The 19,600-nt window shown below is 35.4% G+C and overlaps 1 protein-coding gene across 3 annotated transcripts in view; it reads right to left on the bottom strand.

Moving 5' to 3' along the window:
- The window catches only part of LOC106664969 (band 7 protein AGAP004871), a 72,166-nt gene extending 54,082 nt beyond the window's left edge, over nucleotides 1-18,084 (bottom strand). Inside the window, exons 1-2 of one of the 3 annotated variants that reach the window (XM_014391083.2) lie at nucleotides 18,042-18,084; nucleotides 3,311-3,401 (exon numbers count right to left, since the gene is read on the bottom strand). In XM_014391083.2, coding sequence (XP_014246569.1) covers nucleotides 3,311-3,389 — 79 coding nt within the window. In that variant the 5' untranslated portion in view covers nucleotides 3,390-3,401; nucleotides 18,042-18,084. Of the gene's footprint in view, nucleotides 1-5; nucleotides 189-3,310; nucleotides 3,402-15,816; nucleotides 15,970-18,041 lie in introns of those variants that run through there. The other 2 variants (XM_014391081.2, XM_014391082.2) reach the window with 2 other exon arrangements.
- Between the last annotated feature and the right edge of the window lie 1,516 nt (nucleotides 18,085-19,600).

Here is a 19,600-nt window from a genome sequence, read left to right as displayed (position 1 = left end):
ATTACCTTCAACTGCCGTGGGCGGCCGAACATTGATGTTTGGTATATTAGAAAGATCTATTTTCAACCACCTGAGCAACGAGGAGTTAATACGCATTCGGTCCATTTGAGGTCTACTTTCATACTGAATGTTATGTCGCCTGACTTAAGAAACGTTTATCGCACCCTGGATCTACACCGCTTCGATTAACCGCCGTGCCACGGAAGTTCATTAGACTTTTTTCACAAAGCGACGAACTTTCAGTCCGAGGGTCAAGGCCCGACGTGTAAAAGTCTAGTTTGACCTAAGTAACCGACAAATGAACGGACTTACAGTTACATAGAAACTCTGGACTTCAAATATGGTTCTTATATTTTTAAACAAAAAAAATCCGCCCTAATTTTTGTGTTATAAAAGAAAATATATTATTTTAATACTCAACTCATAACGACTTAAAAAAGGTCAAAGCGAACGAAAAATTTTGTTTAAATTAGCACATATTTTCAAAATTATATTATCAAAAAGGAATATTAAGATATATAAAAAGGTATCAAATATCAGTTATTGAATTTGTAATTAGGTCAAGGAATATAAAATGAACCAGAAAAAATACATGCAATGGCATTAAACGCTCTACTGGGTCCGTCTACTCTCGCGTGTTTTGATTCGGTACGGTCAGTGACAAACCTGTAAAGATAATTAACTAGTTTTCGAATCATTTTCAATTGATCGTTTTCACATCTTTATATAATTTTTGTTTACTTATTTCTACCGCTTAAGATTTATTGATGTAAACTGAGACAAGGATTGCAGTTAAAAGAGCTTTGGAATTACAAAACGACCGACGGTTTCATTAGCGGCAATTATTTAAATTTTGATTAATGTTCAAGATTGCGTAAATAATTAATAAAGCGGTTGTGAATAGGCTCTTAGATTCGTCTCTCTCTCTTCTAAATGCTACACAATAAAAGGCTTTTGAATTATGCTGGTCTGTGCCAAAATACCTTTTCTCTCTCAAATTATGCCAGTAAGGGATTTATTCAGCAAACAGACCAACAACGCTCAAGTTCCCTGATGCACGAAAAACGGCCTTTTTATTACCTGAAGGTTTTGATTTGGTAACGTTGAAAAAATAACGACTAATTTCTACATCTGAGAAACCCTTTTTTCATTATTAATACGTTCATGTTTTTTTGATAAAGGCGCTATTTAAAAGTGAAAATATTGACAAAGTAAACTCACTTAAATACAACGCTACGTTCATTAAATTACATATAAAGAAATTAAAGAAGAATTTATAATTGTAACGAAGATTTCCCACGATGTATTTTCTGTGAGTTGGAGCGAAATATGGGATAAACTATGAATCTAGGTTGAAGAAAAAGTATTGGATTGGAAAAGGAGCACTGTCGTTGGTTCGGAGAATTTTGGATAAGGATTGGAATACGTTGGAGGTTGTAACGCCAATGATTACTTGAACGGATCTATCGGATACGTAGGTGCACGAGGAAGTAGATAAAAAGAGGAATCTCTTAAGCTTCCAGAGGAGCCATAGTGCCATCGATCGAAGGCTTGCTTCAAATCTAGAAATACATCTGAGTAGCACTGCTTTTGCAAGAGCGGTAGCAATGAGGCACTGCGATGGCACTACAGAACAGTGGAATGAGAACCCAAACCGGTCGTCAGGAATAAGGTTGCGGTCTGGGGTTTTCTAGGATTTTGCCTATTTTAGGACTAATTTGACGCTAAGATGGTGGAAGGTAATGTTTTTAGGCACTGGAATCATTCGAATGATGATCAAAATCAGTTAATAGTATTTTTTGATACTCGGGTGTTGGCAGTCCGGAGAGGTCAGACCTCAATCACATCCGTCCGCCACCGAGGTTTCTAGGCCAATTCAGCACCATGCGCCCGCAGTTCATTCATTATTAAATACATGTTTTCATATTTACATGCCATCACTCTTTTAGCGGAGTACTCGACATTCCTCCATCACGCTTTTTGGGCGCTGACACACGGAGCGGTTTTGACCGAAGCGTTTACCCCCCTTCCTCCTCCAGATAATGTTCAAAACAAAATCTTTATTAAACTAGTTACTACCATGTATCCCCGACAGTCATACGCATACTTTGTACCCGTAAAGCTGTAGAAATCATTTAATTATAGGGTGATGTACTTTCAAGTAGTTGTAAAGTTAAAAGAGGCACTGGAGGAAGGTGAGTTCGTTTTAAAAACGGCTGTGTTACTGTACAGCACCGTACAATCTGTAAATACTTAGATTTTTCCCCCATTTTTAGTAGTGGTTAAGTATCAATATGTAAAGCTCTAGGTGTCAGGAAGTTGAGAATTAGCTAAAATTATATTATTTATTAATCTTATTGAACTGGCATTGGCCCATTCCCCATGGAGTTCCCATGGATGAAGAGATTCTTCTGGTGTCTCTGTTGTACTATCGTTAGAAGAAGAGAATGGAGAAAAAACACAAAAGAATGTGGGTTCATCCAATTGTCGAGAAGAGAAGCGAAAGAGGGCATTTTAAGAATTTGTTTTCAGAGATGAGGAAACACCCTGAAGAATGTTTTAACTTTACCAGTATGTAAATGGGCAGTTTTGACGAGTTACATAATAAAATAAAATGCCGCATTACAATTTTTTTTCTCCACGTCTATTTTTTGCATCTTAAAAGTAAATTAGAAGACTGACAAACAAACAACCCTTCAAGAAAGTGGGGTACGAACAGCTCAAATAAACACCACGTGTGTCAGGGATGATGCAATACTTGGGTACCACTCACCGCCTGGCGTTTTCAAAACCGACGCGTTGGGTCGTCTCCGCCACCGACCGACTCGGTTTGAAAACCGACAGGCGGGTGCGACCGCTACGTCTGTCAGGTTATATGCAACAACAATGAACGACGCACCGCCTCGATTTTTCTCACGATAAACGCTTCGGTCAAAGCCGCTCCGTGTGTAATCGCCCTAAAACCTGTTATATAACGAACAATTGAGAATCAACGGTACTCAATAGTCCGCCAAGAGAGGGCTCACACACTTCACATTCACGCTAATAAATATAATCACTCTCAATATGCTGAGAACACAAAACTATCAGTACTATATAAAAATCAACACTTTTTCTCAAAGAATCGGAACAAAGGACTGAAAACATTCGCTGCCGTGCCCAGACCACTATTTTCATATTAGGAGGGTTTGCTACGCGCTCTCTATATGGAGCCAACCCCTTGCCGGATAACATTGCTAGTCAACTGGGTTTTTTCTCGTTTCCAACAGGGAAAGCGTCTTTCTTCAACAATAAACTCAGTGTGTTTTACCTCCTATTATAACCTTTCGGTCACCGTTCACGTTCTGAAGCTCCAAGACGTTCGTTTGCGGATTGATTCGTTGTGTCATCGTGACTGAGCCCTGAAAAAAAATTAAAATATGTTAGAATATAATGTGTTTATTTTCAAAATTAATAATACATTATGGTATGAGTTAGAACAGGAAACCTTTACGCCTATGGTGAAAATATTAATTAAATTGTTTATGAGTAGAATCAAAAGGAAAAACTAAGAAGTGTTGTTGTGTGTGGCAAGAGAAAGGAAGAAGTTCTTCCTTTTGCCAACTTGTGTTTTTCAGCGGATTAAAAAATAAAACTTGGGCAGACTATTGACAAATGGAGAATAGCAACTTCAAGAAAAGAACTATTAGATTCTCTGATAGGAAGACATCAGAGATCATGAAAAAGTTATTTCTTTTATTATATAACGGTCAAGTTTAACGATTTTTCTATTTTTACAGGGCACTAAGTTTTCAAAGAAACTATTTCTAATATAAACCTTTTCAATAATCCATTAGAGTTCGTGGTCCGATTGACCAAATAACTTTTTTCAATTAATTAATCTTTATGTAAGGTATTGGTTGAGATGAAAAGTTAGTTCACAAGCGGGATTCGAACCCACAAACTTCGGCTTATAAGCCGCTGCTCTACCACTTGAGCTACCGAGACTTTGATCCACTCGGACAACTTCTTACTTTACACGATACCTTACATAAAGATTAATTAATTGAAAAAGTTATTTCAAGGTCAATCGGACCACGAACTATAATGGATCTAATAAATAAAATGAAGTATATCTTCACGAAAGCTCTCCGTGGTCATTTCATTTGTCGCCGAGAATCGAATAGATTACACGACATTTGAAAAATGGCAAAACGGAGGGAAAATTCAAAATGTTGTAGGTTGAGAAGTTGCTGTCTGAGTAGATCGAAGTTATAATAGCTCAAGTCGTAGAGCTGCGGCGTATTTAGCCGAAGTTTGTGGGTTCGAATCCCGCTTGTGAACTAACTTTTCATCTCAACCAATACCTTAGATAAAGACTTTTCAATTGTTATCGTATATTTTTGTAAGGTCCTGGGCGGATCAAGCCAAAAATGTTCCAATTCCTAGGTTGAAAATTCACTCCCTATTTTTATTTCAATTTTTAGGTTTTGTCCACACAATAGAACAAAAAACTTCAGTACTTGTATAATTTAAAATTTCAACTCCTTGGACTAAATTGCTAAATTTTATGGTGTAAAATCGAATTTTCTATAGAATAGATTTACCAATCAGTTAACAATAATAAGGATTTGCCTCCCTTTCTTAGTTAGTAGTCGAGACTTATTTCACCCTGACATAAAGTCAAGGGCTCTTGCTGGTTCCAGAACACAGGAGATTTGAAACGCGCGGTCCAAGAAGAATGAAAAGAAAAAAAATTTCTCAAGATTTTCATCGCCTGTACGTTCCAAATCGAATGCTAACTGCGCTAGAGAAAGGAGGAGTATATACCGAATACTAGAATAATTTTATACTGTAAAAAAATTTTCAAAATAACGGAGAATGCGATGCAATTTTCTTCATCGGTATGAATTTCTATAGTAGAACTGAGTTTCTATCTGTTTAATTAAAACGTCTTTAAAGCGTCTTTCCATAGAGGACCGCCATTAAAATGAACATAAGTGAAGTATGCAATAGCCTCAATAACTTATGTCAATTTCTTAATCCAAAACCAGATTTTCCTCGATGGTTCTTGCACGAATCTTATTTTCCGGACTGTGGCTGAATTGAAGTGGACCGTGTATTCCACAAGAGAAATCAAAAATATTATATCCGAAAGTTAAATTTCCTGAAAACTCTGAACTGTGAATATCCTAAACTTGTCAATCATAAACCGATGCTCAAACCGCCGGGCTATTTACAGCAATGATTCGTTTATTATGCAAACAAGATCGATGGTAGTTTCGAGGACAAACTTCAAACTTTCTTCAAGTCAAAGAACATCATTCATAGATCGAATCGCGCCGTTCGTAACTCGTTAAAGTGTCATTAATCACTCGGTGCGACCTATATTACAGCAGATACGAAGAAGGAAGAATTGAAATAAGCCCTGCATGATTATTTTGAAACACACCAAATACATCTATTTTAAAGATATGACAAACATTAAAAACCTGAAAATACACACAAGATTACAAATGATAAAAAGCGAAGGCACATAAAAACGCACAAAAAAAGAAAAATCAATGTTAATTTGGTTGTAATTATTCTTTCTTTTTTAGGGTTTTGTTGGAATTTTACGTTAATTTTTTTATTTTTGAGCTTATTATTAGGTTCGGTTTTTACAAATCCTGTTTTTTTTAGTGCAGACACGAGTAGATTGGTCAAAATTGGAATCAGATAAAACATATTAAACAAGGTGATTCAGTACTCTACGACAAAGTTAGTCGGGTGCTTCTACTCCTTAAATGCAACAAAAAAGTTCTTGATATTCAATATTTGTGTGTGCCTCTTTTTTTCAACTATCTACTGTTTATGTCATAAATTTACTTGTAGCTGTTAAACTGTAAGTTTTTTGAGAAAACGAAAAAAGCATGGAAAAGAGCGTTACATTTCCTTTAAGAAACCATCCTTCTACACCTTTCAATTTTGTTAGAAAAAACAACATTAAATCTTAATATTATCTTTTTATTAGGTCAAAATTGGTTTTTACAGCCCATGAATGTTGGGCTTTAATTGTTCGCTATGTTTTTTTTATGTGCTTTGTTTGATTTTTATTTTGAATTTTTCTTGTTATTTAGTTTTTTTGTTACGTTACAGTTGGTTTTTAAAATTTCTGTATTGTTGTTATTCTTTTTTGTCTGTGTTTAGTGTATAGATTTTGTCCCATTTTTCGGCTTTGATTGTTTGGTGTCTCTTTTTGTGTTTTGTTTCATTTTTCTTTATTTTTGTGCTTTTTTTTATTAAGTAAATGTTGAGAAAAAAGAAAAATTTTGGCCAGGACAAAAAATTGAATTGCTACATTAACTTCATTCCACCTTTTTCACGATGTCATCATTTTTTCCGATTTAGCATCAAATTTCTTCATTTTAATTATAGTAATTAAAGAAAAGGGTGTATGTCTAGAAAGCTTATTAAACAAAGACGGTGTTATGAAATTTGCCAAGCTCTACCGTTTCTAATGTGGTTGCAATTTTAGTTTTTTTCCCTTATTTTAAATTTAGCACTTTTTGAACGATTTAGAGTCTGTTTTTTACTAAAAATTAAACTGAAAATTGAGGAATGGTGCTTTTTTAAAAGAAATGTAACTTCTTAGGCTTTTTTTAGATTTCTACAAAAATGAATAATTCAGGAGCTACGAGTACATTTATGACAAAAACCATACATTTTTGCACCGTCGCCACTTTTTTCCCATTTAGCATAAAATTTGTCTATTTTTGTCTGGTGTAATTAAAGAAATATCATTATTACCACTAGACAGTTCATTAATCGAAGAAGATGTCACGAAATTTTTCAAGTTCTACGGCGAATTTTTCCAAAGAAGTTGTAAGTTTAGTTTTTTTTTTTTTTTGAAAAATTTAGTGTTTAATGTTTTATCAAAAATGAAACTGAAAGTTTTATAACGGTGCATTCTTGAAGAAAATTTAAGCCTCTTTTCAATGATTTGTTTGGATTTCCCCTAAAATAAATAGTTCATGAGCTACGAGTAGATTTATGACGACGTAGACACTGAATAAAACATAAAATGTGAAATATCTGCGAAAGAGTTGAGAATCGTACTATGTTAAAAAAAAAAATTTGTTGCATTGGTGGTGGCCAAACAACTAACGAAATTTGTCCTTAGAGTAGCGAATCACCCTGTATATTATTTTTAATTATAAAATTTAAAAATGAACTAAAATATGTCAAAAGCATATTTATATGCTATTGACATATTTCGAATAAACGAAAAGAATTGATAGTTCGTTGCAAGTTGAAAAAACTTTGAGCTTGAAAAAATAAATCATACGATAATTTATAATAGTCTCGTAAATTAGGGTTGTAGTCAAAGGAACATTCATTAGATTAAAGAGTGGATGCGTTTGAATTTTGATGTATTCGACCATTTCTACTAGATCGCACCCAAAATGCAAAAAACTTGATTTGTTAGTCCTAAGGCAAGACATAGCAACTAGTAAATAATTGGAAGAGAAAACAATTTCTACGAGAAAATTTGTCAAGTTATATCCCCCCCTTTGCGTGAACGTGCGCGCCACGTGCGGTGTGTAACTGAAAAGAATGATGAGAATGTGAATGACGTGAACGCAGTCGGGGATTGCAGGATGCAAGGATTTGGAAGGAGTTACGACTTTCTGATGCTCAACTGCTTTGCCCCTCTTTCCTTCATCGAGCCTTGAATAATAGTCGAGCTCTTTTATGCTCGTGGCCTCCTTTCACACCGCTAGGACGTCGAGTCCTAACTGCGTTCCGGAACGCAAGTGTTTCCAAGTCAGAACGCTATGACCCATGCGAATTTTGCACACTACGGCATTTATCAATCTTTCTATTGGCATCCTGACATCTATATATTACGTGATAAAAATTGGTAAGCCATAAAACATATTTGTTATTTGTTCTGTATTTTGAAATAAAATAATCTCTTACACTGAAAGGCAAAAAACCCGGCCACCCTTAATATTTTTAATTATCTCTTAGACAATCCTCCATTGATTATTGTATTACACTGTTTGATCCGTTTGAAAGGATTAGAGATAAAAAATACAGATAATATTTCCCACTTGCGTTTACAATAAGATTTTCAAAATAAATCTTTAAATAGCCAATCTCTTTATTGTTGCTTTTTCCGTAAAGCATCTTTCCGGTGGTTTAGTTTTTTAATTTGTGGTGGTTAGTGACCGTTAGTCAATGATTATTCGGAGATCGTGAGATGCGGTCTGGTGTGACGTAGGTAAAAACATTTTCTTTATCGTGCCAACGTTTCGTTCTTCAGTGAGATCATCTTCAGGGCCTGGGATTTATAAACATTGTTTAAATTATACTAATACATCTAGAATGTGAAAAAATGAATTTCTATGATTGTATAATCTTTCTTTTTTTGTCATTTTTTCACAGCATACATGTATTTGTATAATTTAAACATTGTTTATAAATTCACTAGTTTCGTGGTCCGCTTGACCAATTAATATCTTTCAATTAATCAAAGTTTTTAGTTGAGATAAAAAGTCAGTGTCACGAGCGGGATTCGAACCCACGACCTTCGGCTAGATACGCCGCTGCTCTATCATTTGAGCTATCGTGACCTCAATCCACTCGGACGCTAACTTCTCATCTCGACCCACCTTTTGAATTTTCCCACCTTTTTGCCATTTTTCAACTGTCGTGTAATCTATTTGATTCTCGGCTTTGATTTAAACTTATTAAATTCACTAGTTTCGTGGTCCGCTTGACCATCTTTCAATTAATTAAGGTTTTTAGTTGAGATAAAAAAGTCAGTGTCACGAGTGGGATTCGAACCCACGATCTTCGGCTAGATACGCCGCTGCTCTACCACTTGAGCTATCGTGACCTCGTTTTATTGTTAATCATTGTTTATAAAACCCAGGCCCTGAAGATGATCTCAATAAATCAAGGGGCGTCAGTGGCCGCAACGGTATAGGCGTTGACAAGTCTCTTCTGTAAGGTAAAGGTCCCGGGTTCGAATCCATGCATTCGACATACTTACAAATGGACTTTTTTTTTCAAAAACACCGGCACTCTGAAGGTTTATATGACCTCTGCTGTTGCGAACCATCGTAAAAACATATTTTTAAAAAAATTAAAAAAAGATCGTAACATTGGTACGATAAAGAAAATGTTGACCGCATCTCACGATCTCCAAATTAACGGTCATTAAACATCACACAGACTTCAACTAGTTAGAAATTTTTAATGTCATTTTACGCAAAGTAAGGCGAAGACTTTCAGAGGCTGGAATACGTGCAAGACGACCTGCCAATGGTCCAATATTCTGACAAGGCACAGAACAGCTGGGTTCAGTTTCTCAAGAAATCACACCAATTGGTCTGAGGCTTGAGTAAAATCGAGTTTTTGTATGAGTCAAAGTTTTATTTGAGTCTTCTGAAAACCGAGACAGGGTGTGGAGAAGAACAGACATATCAACACATTTTCACTCCGGAGAAGATATGGAGATGGTTGGTGGTGTGATGTTTTGGGCAGGGGGGTCGCACAAATTTGTTCTTCTTCGTGGGTTTCCCAACAGTTGTTATGAGACGTTGTTCCTTATTAATACTAATATACTAATTGAAGGTAATTTTATTTTTAAGCATGACAGTGCCATGTCCCACACCTTGGTGACTATTAGTACTGGTTTCAATTTAATGTTTGGAGTGACCAGCATGTAATCTCGACTTAAACCCTATGGAAAACTTTTGTGACGAATTGCCAAAGAGGGTAAAAAGTCGTCCAGTGATGCCAGAGAATTTGCAAGGATGAATGGCGCAGTTGGAGGAGTATGAAACGAAACACAAAAAACAGCACTACATCCAAAACCTGATAAAAAAAAGATGCCACGTCGAATGCAAGTGGTGATGAACACAAGAGGAGAAAATACTCCTTACTGAATTGAATATTTTCTTCATTGTTTCCATAGCAACATTTTTGCTAAAATAGTTTTACTCAGTTTATTTAGGATGTCTCTAAAAAAAGAAAACTGTGCACTATTTAAATTTTCAATTTAAATATATCCAATTAACCCATACCTAAAACTTGATTGCGAAAAGAGGAGTATAGAGGCCAAAAAGACCGAGCCTCTATTCCATTATTTTAAAAAAAATTGTGTCTCTTCCCATCCTCTCCTTTCTTTTGTGAATGAAGGGCGGCGTTTACCATATTATTTTTAACGCGTGCGCGTACTTTAACTTTGTCCTTCGCTTGCGTCTGCTCTTACTTTTCTTTACGCTTCTCCAGCACCTTTTTCGACGGTTGGTTATAAATTAACTTTTTTATATATCTTAATTTGTTTAAAAAAAGGGAGGCAGGTTTTATTACATTATGTTCTTAATAACCAATCCTCTCTCTACAGACATTAATATGATTTAATGTATATGTGAAGCTAATATGTTAGTGCGAAGTGCAAATTGGCCTAATGAAAGAAATCCGAAAGTAAAAAATTCTCCTTTAACAAGGCGCTTGAATAGATTAAAACTCGCATGATGGATCGGTCGTGCGGGTTTAGCATCGTAAAGCGCCGTTATTTTTTGTATCTTTAACTTACTTGGGGACAACCAACCTGGCGGTTTCAACTTTTTTTGACGATTCTACATTCCAAAATATTCTACACGTATCCGCTACTTCTTGAGAATACGCACTAGTTTCGCCCAAACATTATTTTTTTTAATTATTTAAAGATCGTGAGATGCGGTCTGGTGTGACGTAGGTTTTAGAAAAGCCTTTTATTTATCGTGCCAACGTTTCGATCTTTATTGAGATCATCTTCAGCGCCTGCGTTTTATAAACATTGTTTAAATTATACAAATACATATACGATAGGAATATGAATTTATACAATGATATACTCTATATAGAGTGTTCTGTTTAGATGGCCCGGCTGAATTTCTCTTGAACCATTTCCGTTATCAAAAAAACAAAAATAGGTGTTTAATATGTCTTAATCCAGTTTCAAATTTTTACTTTTTTTGGAGAAAAATTATGCAGGGTACCTCAGACCTAGTTTAACTTCAAAATTTCAATACGATATACATCATGACATATTTAAAAGGAAAAAGCTGAAAACAATGGTGCCATTGGATTTTAAATTGGCTAAAAATGACAATGTTATGGCAAAAACTGTCATTTGGTTTTCTATTTATTAATCACACTTCATGTTCGAACTGCCTACCTTGCGTAAAGATACAAAGATTTGCTCTTTTTAACCACTCTTTACTGGTGCTTATAGCGTTAGAGTCAGGGGAGATGAATTAACAAGCATTTTCTTCTCTTTGCCTCAGTTCTGCAACTGTGGGTGCTGGGTTGGCGTAGACACCGTTTTTTTAAACGACCCTCACAGAAAATAGTTAAATTGGGTGACCGAGGAGGCCGACAGATCGGGTCCTATCCACCTATCCCGGAAGTGACGATTCAAATAACGTCTCACCTGCAAAGAATTGTGTGCGGGGCATCCATCAAGCTGGAAAATCAATCTTTGCCGTGGTTACAGAGGAACATCCGTTGGTAAAACATCCTTAAAAAATTGAGAAACTGAGCACCATTTAAATTATTTTCGGAGAAATAATGGTCAATTGATTTGTTTCCGAGAAGGCCACACGTTGATACGTTGATGATGACAAGTAGAATCCTCTGCCCACATTCGGAAATTCTAACGTTTATAGTATGCCATTACAGGTGAACTTGGATTCATCAGTCCATAGGATGTATGGAAGCACGTTTTCTTCAGCCTCCCACATCGACATTTGTGCAAGGAACCTTAGACGCCTTTCATAATCAAAGTCCCGAAGTTCCTGGACAAAATGAGGGCGATACGGCCAAAAATTGTAAGCCCAGAGTACAATTCTAATTTCACTAGTTTTATTTTTTGAAAATCGTAAAGCCCTTCCAACATTTCGGAGAAAGGAATTTGTATTTTGCGCGAACATGCGGCAAAATATTCAGCTCCTCGTCGAAATTACTGCCGGTTTCTTTTTTCCAAAACTTTTGTCATTTTCTCTAGTCATAAACCAATTTAAAATCCCATTACACCGTTGTTTTCAGTGTAAAAAATCCATTAAAATGATGTGTCAGGATGTATAGGGTCGTTTTTGAAATTTTGAAGTTTAACTCGACCTGACGAGTCCTGTATAATTTTTCGCCAAAAAAGGTAAAAATTTGAAACTAGACCAAAAAATATTAAATAAGTATTTTTTTGTTTTTTTGATAGCGTTATTAGTTCAAAAGATAACGGCTTCTCAAAATTCAGAAAAATGTTAAAGGGGTCAATAAATTAATCAATTAAAATTCAAACAAAAAATTATATTCAGGCTCTACACAGGTGCTTAACTAAATCTCATTTTAGTCTCACGGAAAAAAATTTATGACCGAATTTACATGAATGAATATTTTGTTTTTAGAAATATTTTCGTTATTCGTAAACTTTAAACTCTAAAATGAAGTACACAAGTAGTTGATTTGTGCGAAGAGAACGGCGAAATAAAAATAATTTCAAAATTTCAACTTTCAAAAAAAAATTTAGCGAAACCAGGGCCTATTCACAAGAATTGATTTGATTGCTGCAAGGTCAAAATAATCCCTTTTTTTATTTAAGGCGTTTAAAAAAAAGCTACACTATAGGAAAACTTTTATAGATCTTTATAATCAGTAAATATTCAATACAATCGATAGAGAAAAAAAAACAAAAAAATCAATAGAGACCAATAAATATTTTAAACAAAATATCGATAGTTATCAAGGTCTTTGGAAAATAAGCGGTTGCTCCATTTAAAAAATTAAAGAGCCAACAGAAAAAAGGGACAATATTCAAGTTCAAACAAATTATCCTGGAAATGCCAACTGTAAAAAAGTAACAACAAAAGAAACAACTGTCAATATTTCTTGAGCTTCAAGCTGAAAGTTGTCTCAAACAAGAGAACCAATTATGATTATATACAAGTTTGCATAGGAAACTGGAGACGAGGCCTTACAGAAGAAATACTGTTTCGCGTTAGAATTTTATTTGTTCATCTTTTATTACTATTTTTTATGCTGTAAAATGTTATAAATTAAATTTAAGATTTAATTTATAACACTATTTCATTTCAACTATTTCATTCGTTTAATTATTGCTCCAATTTTACAAGTCGATATTCAATGCTTCTTTACCTGAGGATAAGGCGATATTCTCAGCGTATTAAAGCCGATTTTCGCTTCATCGCAAGATCAATGCTGAGTTTTCAATCAATTAAACATATCAGTGTCGCCTTCATGTTCACTTCACTTCGAGGATGTTCAGAATGGATCAAAAGATCGAAAGCAAGAAAAGAACCAGGATATGACATGATTAACCGACTACTGCTAAATGATTCCCCATGGAAGACAGCGTTCCTGGCGAAAATCTTCAATGTCATGACGAGGCCGAGCTATTTCCCAGTAAAAAAATAACTGGCTGTCATGTAGATGGAGATGTATTGGGGGTGTAATATATGAGCAATTGTATACCACGTTCTGTGCCCATAGGAGTGAGTCCTATTTCATCAAGGGACTTGATTAGTATGCACGGTTTCAGTGGTTGAATTTCTTCTACAGTCCCATTGTACATCCCAAAACACTTCCTCCTGGGGCAAGTATAGCACCACAGTTTAAAATGGCTGTCATCATGATAACAAAAACCACAAAAGCTAAAAAGTGATCCAGAAAGTTATTCAATGTCCAATCAAACTTCTGTCACTTTTAGCCAAAATCTTTTTTTTTTGCATTTTCTTGCATCTTTCCTGAATCTCACGATCGCTAAATAATCATTGGCTAACGGTCACTAAACACCACACATTGAACATAATAGCTGAAATAGAAGAGCTTGAGAGAAGGTTAGACCAAACCGAGCTGATTGCAAATTTCGGCGAAATAAACCTTTTTTTTAAGTGAGATATTAGAGTTAGCGAGTGAAGAGCACCCATAGATATTTATTTCCACTCACAACGTAAATTTTTTCGTCTGCGCCAATGAAAATAGACACAGGGATAAAAGTGTCGGCCACAAGGCCTTCTCCATCTCCACTTGAGTGCCTATTGTGCTCCTCTTTTTTTTTTTATAACTCACTGGCCAGCTTCAGGTTGTTAATCAACGTCCATAGCCTTGCAAGGGCTCCTTGGAGTAGAATCTTGCTTGCGGCTTTTCCACTCCTAGTTGCAAGGATCTGCAACAGGTGTTCTGCGGTTTCCTCTTCTTCCTGGCAGTATCTACACAGTGTTTCTTTTCTCTGTACTCCTGTTCGGTGCATGTGCCTTCTCAGGCGGCAGTGCCCTGTCAGGAATCCAGCCAAACATCAAAACAAATACACAATTTAGTTTCAAAACGAAAACCTGTCAACAACAGCTCCACAGAGTGGTCGACAATATCCAGAATACATTCGAGGATATATCGGTTTGCCTGAACGGGACTAAAGCCTTCCAAAATTAGCCTAATCTGCAAATCAAAAGAGGCTTTAAATAATGACTTGCTCTATATTGTTCAATTTAACAAACTAATTAGATTTCTTAGAGTAGACAATTACCAGAACCCAAAGAGATAAACGCCGGTGTTTCTCAAGGGAGTGTCCTTGGACCTCTAATGTTTCTTATTTATGCCTTAGACTTTCCAATATCTTAAGTAGACACTTATATAATTATCTGATTTTCCGATGACTGGCAAACACAAGAAATATAGAACTCCACGATGTTAAGACCTGCTGTAATAAATAACTGGAGATTGATTGTGAAACCGTCAAAATCGAAAGTCATTAGATTCACTTTTTAAAGAAACGCAGACTTAACACTGTTACTCATGTTACTATACCATTTGTAAATTGCTAAAGGCTGCAGTTGACTCCAAACTGATGTGAAACGATCGGGCCTCCTCGAGATACTAGTTAATCAGCTAAAAGTCTGTTGAAGTAAAAGACTTCCCTAAATATTCAAATCAAACGCATGGACTACCAATCAGTAAGTTAAAATGAGCGCACATCAGCGGGATATGGGCTTCGGCATCCAAAACAAGTCAACAGAATTCTGATGTTCCAAAACTGATGATGATGGATCGTCTCTGGATTCAAGACTAGACTCCTCTGTAACAGCATCTAGAAATCACGATTCACAATGACGACGACGTGAGAGTAGCAACCCTAAATCACCCCCACGCGATAGAAGGCCGAAAAGGCTGAATCACCACGACATAACCGGTGCACTGAACCAAACTGACTAGTATGGTCAAAAAGTAGAAAAGGAACTGCAAACACTTGCCAAGCTTTCGGCCATTACAAGGCCATCCTCTGGAGAAAATTGGACTTTATAAAAGTTACATTTGTCAACTTAGTGTAGTAGGGTTTTTATAATTGAAAACTGTTCCAAACATGGATTTTTGCGTTTACAGCAATGGCTTTAAATCTCGGATAAAAAATATGCAAAATAATAAAGCTCCACAGTCTTTTTGGTAGGCCCAGTTGTTAGTAGACCTGCTGACAACCACGCTAAGGCAACAAATGTAACTCACTTTTAAAGTGCAATACTGCCCTGAGGATGGCCTTATAAAGGCAAGTTATTGCAGTTTTTTCTTCTTTTTTGACCATACACCAAATTTACATCTTACGCTAGGTACTGGTCGATAATCGACATAGGATCAAACCGACTAGGTTTGCAATGCTCGAGTAATTACCCTGTTTGTTACCTAATTACCTGTGGACTTCAATTAGCATATATTTTCCTGTGATTTTTTTTTTATTACAAGTATTTTCCTCACTAGACCATTAGACGCTGGCAGACTAGGGTGTGATCGGCATACCTTGAACTCGTCCGTCCTGCCCACAGATATTAACACGTACACGTCGTTTTCATTAATTTTATTGCTCCTTTCCTGATTTTCGAGTCTGACAATGAGCATGGACAGCCACCACCGAGACGTTCCAGTTCGGAATTTCCAATTCATATGTGCTTAGCCGCTTACTCTAGGACAAAACCATGGATACGGAACTGCTATAGCTGATAGTATATTTTGAAATAATCCAATAAAAACAGACGAGAAACGTAAGTTATTGGTAACAACATCAACCTACGTTCCATAATGCCTAACTAACCCGAATGTTTAAGAAATTTCAGAATGACATAAATACGAATTTATTGATTATTTTATTATACCAGAGACAGAATTCAGGATCGGTCGCGTTGATCGATTTACATTTCAGTCGTACAAAAATTCTATCATCGATTTCTGCTAAAGAAATAACATTGCATCACCATCCTGCCAACTAACGTCAGAATTACATCATTAAATTTTTTCTCTCTTTAAGTTAGAAGTACTCTTATTACCTTTAAATGCACTTGGGCCTTGACAATCCCTGATCATACTGGTCGTGATAGATTTCGCATAGATTTTAAATTTTACATATTGAGAAGGAAATAATATTCCTCTAGACAGGGTGTATCAACTTCTATAGTCAACCCATTTAATTCAGAAACGATTAACTTGATCAAAAAATGTTGTTATACAGTCCCCAAGTTAACCAAAGTTAAGCTAAGAATTGTGTGGGAGTAATAAATTTAACATAACTTTCTCATCTAGATGAGACACTAGATTTGTGTGTCTAGATTGACACTAACTTTCTTATTTTTAAAAAGAATCTCATATTTTTATTATAAAATTCGATTCTAGAGCTTATTTTAGGCCACTTTTACTGAAGTGAAAATTTTGATAAGATTTTGGTAACAACAAACTGGCCCTCCTCGTTTATTTCGAAAACGATTAACTTTAGCAAAAAATAGTCTTATTCAAACACCACGTTAATTTCGGATAGGAATCGCGTGGTGGTAACAAACAGATTTAACATAACTTTCTCGTCTAGCTGGCATTCATCTGACTGTCATTTCCCAGCTAGATGAGAAAGTTAAATCTGTTACCACCACGCTATTCCTACCCAAAATTAACTTTGTGTTTGTATAAATCCATTTTTACAAAGAGAATTAAATAAATTAAATTAAAGAAAAATTAAAGAAATTTTTGTAGAATCAATCATTTCTAAGTTATGCCCGGAAGACGCGTGAGAGGGGTATGCTTTTTAAAACAACAAGATGGCTTTCCCCGTTTATTTTCAAAACGATTAGTATTAGCAAGTTAATTTAGGAAAGGAATCGAATTGTAAGGAAGCTAAAATAAGCTCTATAATCGAATTGTACAATAAAAATATGGGATTCTTATTTAAAATAACAAAGTTTGTATCATTTCCCAGCTAGATCAGAACGTTACGTTAAATCTGTTACAACCATGCCATTCCTAGCCAAAGTTAACTTGGGGTTTGCATCAAACCATTTTTTGCTAAAGTTAATCGTTTCCAAATTAAATGGGTGGCTGTAGAAATTGATACACCGTGTATATCACCAAAAGTTATATTTTTTTAAGTTAGTTTTTAATTAGTCTACTTTAATACCTGCTTTGCTTGTTTGTCCCATGACACATCAACCTAATGTTGGCGACATGCCGAAACGTGTCTGACAGACAAAACTAGCCAGACAAGACGGATCAAGATGATGGAAACGATCTACCTGCTTGTCCATCACTTCTCAGTCCTCAACCGAATATCTCACAATTTAAAATTTTATAATCATTCACTTACAACGGCCTGATCTTCTTTAAAGTTTGTAAACAAAGTTCATATCCATTACTTTTTCGTTTAAAACGAACGATTCGATATTTCTTTAATACGAATAAAATCCTGTTTTTTTTTTTTTCTCTAAAACAAAAGCGTGAGAAGAGCAACAAAGCAAAGCAAAATTTTTCAGCAAACTTTTGTTTAAAATAAAGTTTTGCTATAGATTTTAAATTAAAAAAAGGAACTTAAACAGTGAACGAATGAACACAATATGAGTTTGTTTTATGTTCCTTTTTATTTTTTTTCTAAAAACCTAATTATTTTTCTGGGCAAAAAATCTGGTGAAAGAATACGATCGCAGAAGATAAAACAATTATTAAATCGAGGAAAAGATTATTGATGTTTCGTGAATATTAAAACTTACGTATGCCGAGGGTGAGAGCGGTTCTAAGATGGAGTGGCCGACTTGGAATGGTCCGAGGTCGTAATGACAGTCGAACCGCCCCCAGTGGGGTGGGTCCGCCTCCTGTTCTAAAGCCCACCCTCATCCCATAACTCGTTCTTCACCCCTCTGGAGCACATCTGCATATTTAGCTGGCAGAGGTTGAGTTTTAATTCTTTAGCATAAGAGAACCAAAATCTAAACATTAAATTATATCCAGCTTTGATAGTTCTTGTTTATAGAGGTTGACGAACAGTTGCTACATGTGAGTTGAGTTTTGATGTGAAAGATTAATAAGTGAAATAAATGTTCTTTAATAACGATTGGGTTTTTATTGGTTTGGTATCTAAAACTAAGGAAATATCAAAATTCACAAAAAACATTGAAGAAATATGTATTTTTACCAGTTTTTCGAGTTTGACCTACCGATTGAGGCGCGAGTTACGAGTTAGCGAATTAAGCCTTCTGTCTACGCCAATGTAAACAATATTTTATTAATATTTAAGTTTATACAATTTTCTTTCTTTCATACACGTTAAAAACGAAAATTTGTAAATCTCAGAACAGGCTAGAGGGAGTAAGTTTCCAGCAAGTCGTCCTAAAAACAAGGCCAGTTGCTCCCTGGTTTCCATCCTGTACGTACGGTCAAAATATCTATCATCACCTATTATTTTCTAAATTTTGTATTTTTTCAAACAAATATTTCCAGTGTGCGAACCATGAATTATTAGTCATTTTACCGCCAAAGATGTTATTTTTGAGAATCTAGTATCAGGAAACATCAGAACTTTCAGAATATAGGAGTAGTGAAGCTTAAATGTACACACCAAAATTAAATCCGTGAAGATCTCTAAATATAATGTATAGTTTGGTGTACCAGTTGGCAATGTGAATAACTTTCTTACAAAAAAAGTTGCACTTTTTCTATTGTTTCGAACCTCTGGTATCCCCACATTTGACAGCCATAACACAGAATTGCACGACTTATCGCCTTAAAAATATTAAACTTAACATTTATAAGGATAGTTTCTTTGAATAAGAAGGCTGACCATTTGTTATTTAGACCTAATTTAGCCACTGACGCTTTCCAAGAGAAGTGCTTTGTCCAAGAGAGTCTCGGGGTAAATATGACTCCTAAATATTTGTATTCATTTTCAATCTCGATGAGATTGCCCCTGAAAAAAAAGCGATCCAGAGAACTCAACCCACCCCCTCTCGTAAACACTACGATTTTGGACTTCTCTAAATTAACTGTGAGGTTCCGCTGTGCACAGTAATATTCAAATAGTTTGATATTTCTTTTTAAACCAGTTATCCGATAGGATAACTATATCGTCAGCATACATTAATATTTTAATTGTCGTATTACCTATACGAATTCCACATTTCAGGACATTTGGGAGGTCATGTAAAAAGAGAGCGAATAAGATTGGGCTTAGCATTTTGATACTATATTATCGGTTTTATGTGCAGTAGTTTGTAGCGTTTAATTTTTAATTCACTACTTTCGTGGATTCACTACCACGAAACTAGTGAATTGA

Source organism: Cimex lectularius, unplaced genomic scaffold (assembly GCF_000648675.2).
Source record: "Cimex lectularius strain Harlan isolate CLEC.00 unplaced genomic scaffold, Clec_2.1 scaffold22, whole genome shotgun sequence".
Lineage (NCBI taxonomy): Eukaryota > Metazoa > Arthropoda > Insecta > Hemiptera > Cimicidae > Cimex > Cimex lectularius.
This window is presented reverse-complemented; position numbering and strand designations above follow the sequence as displayed.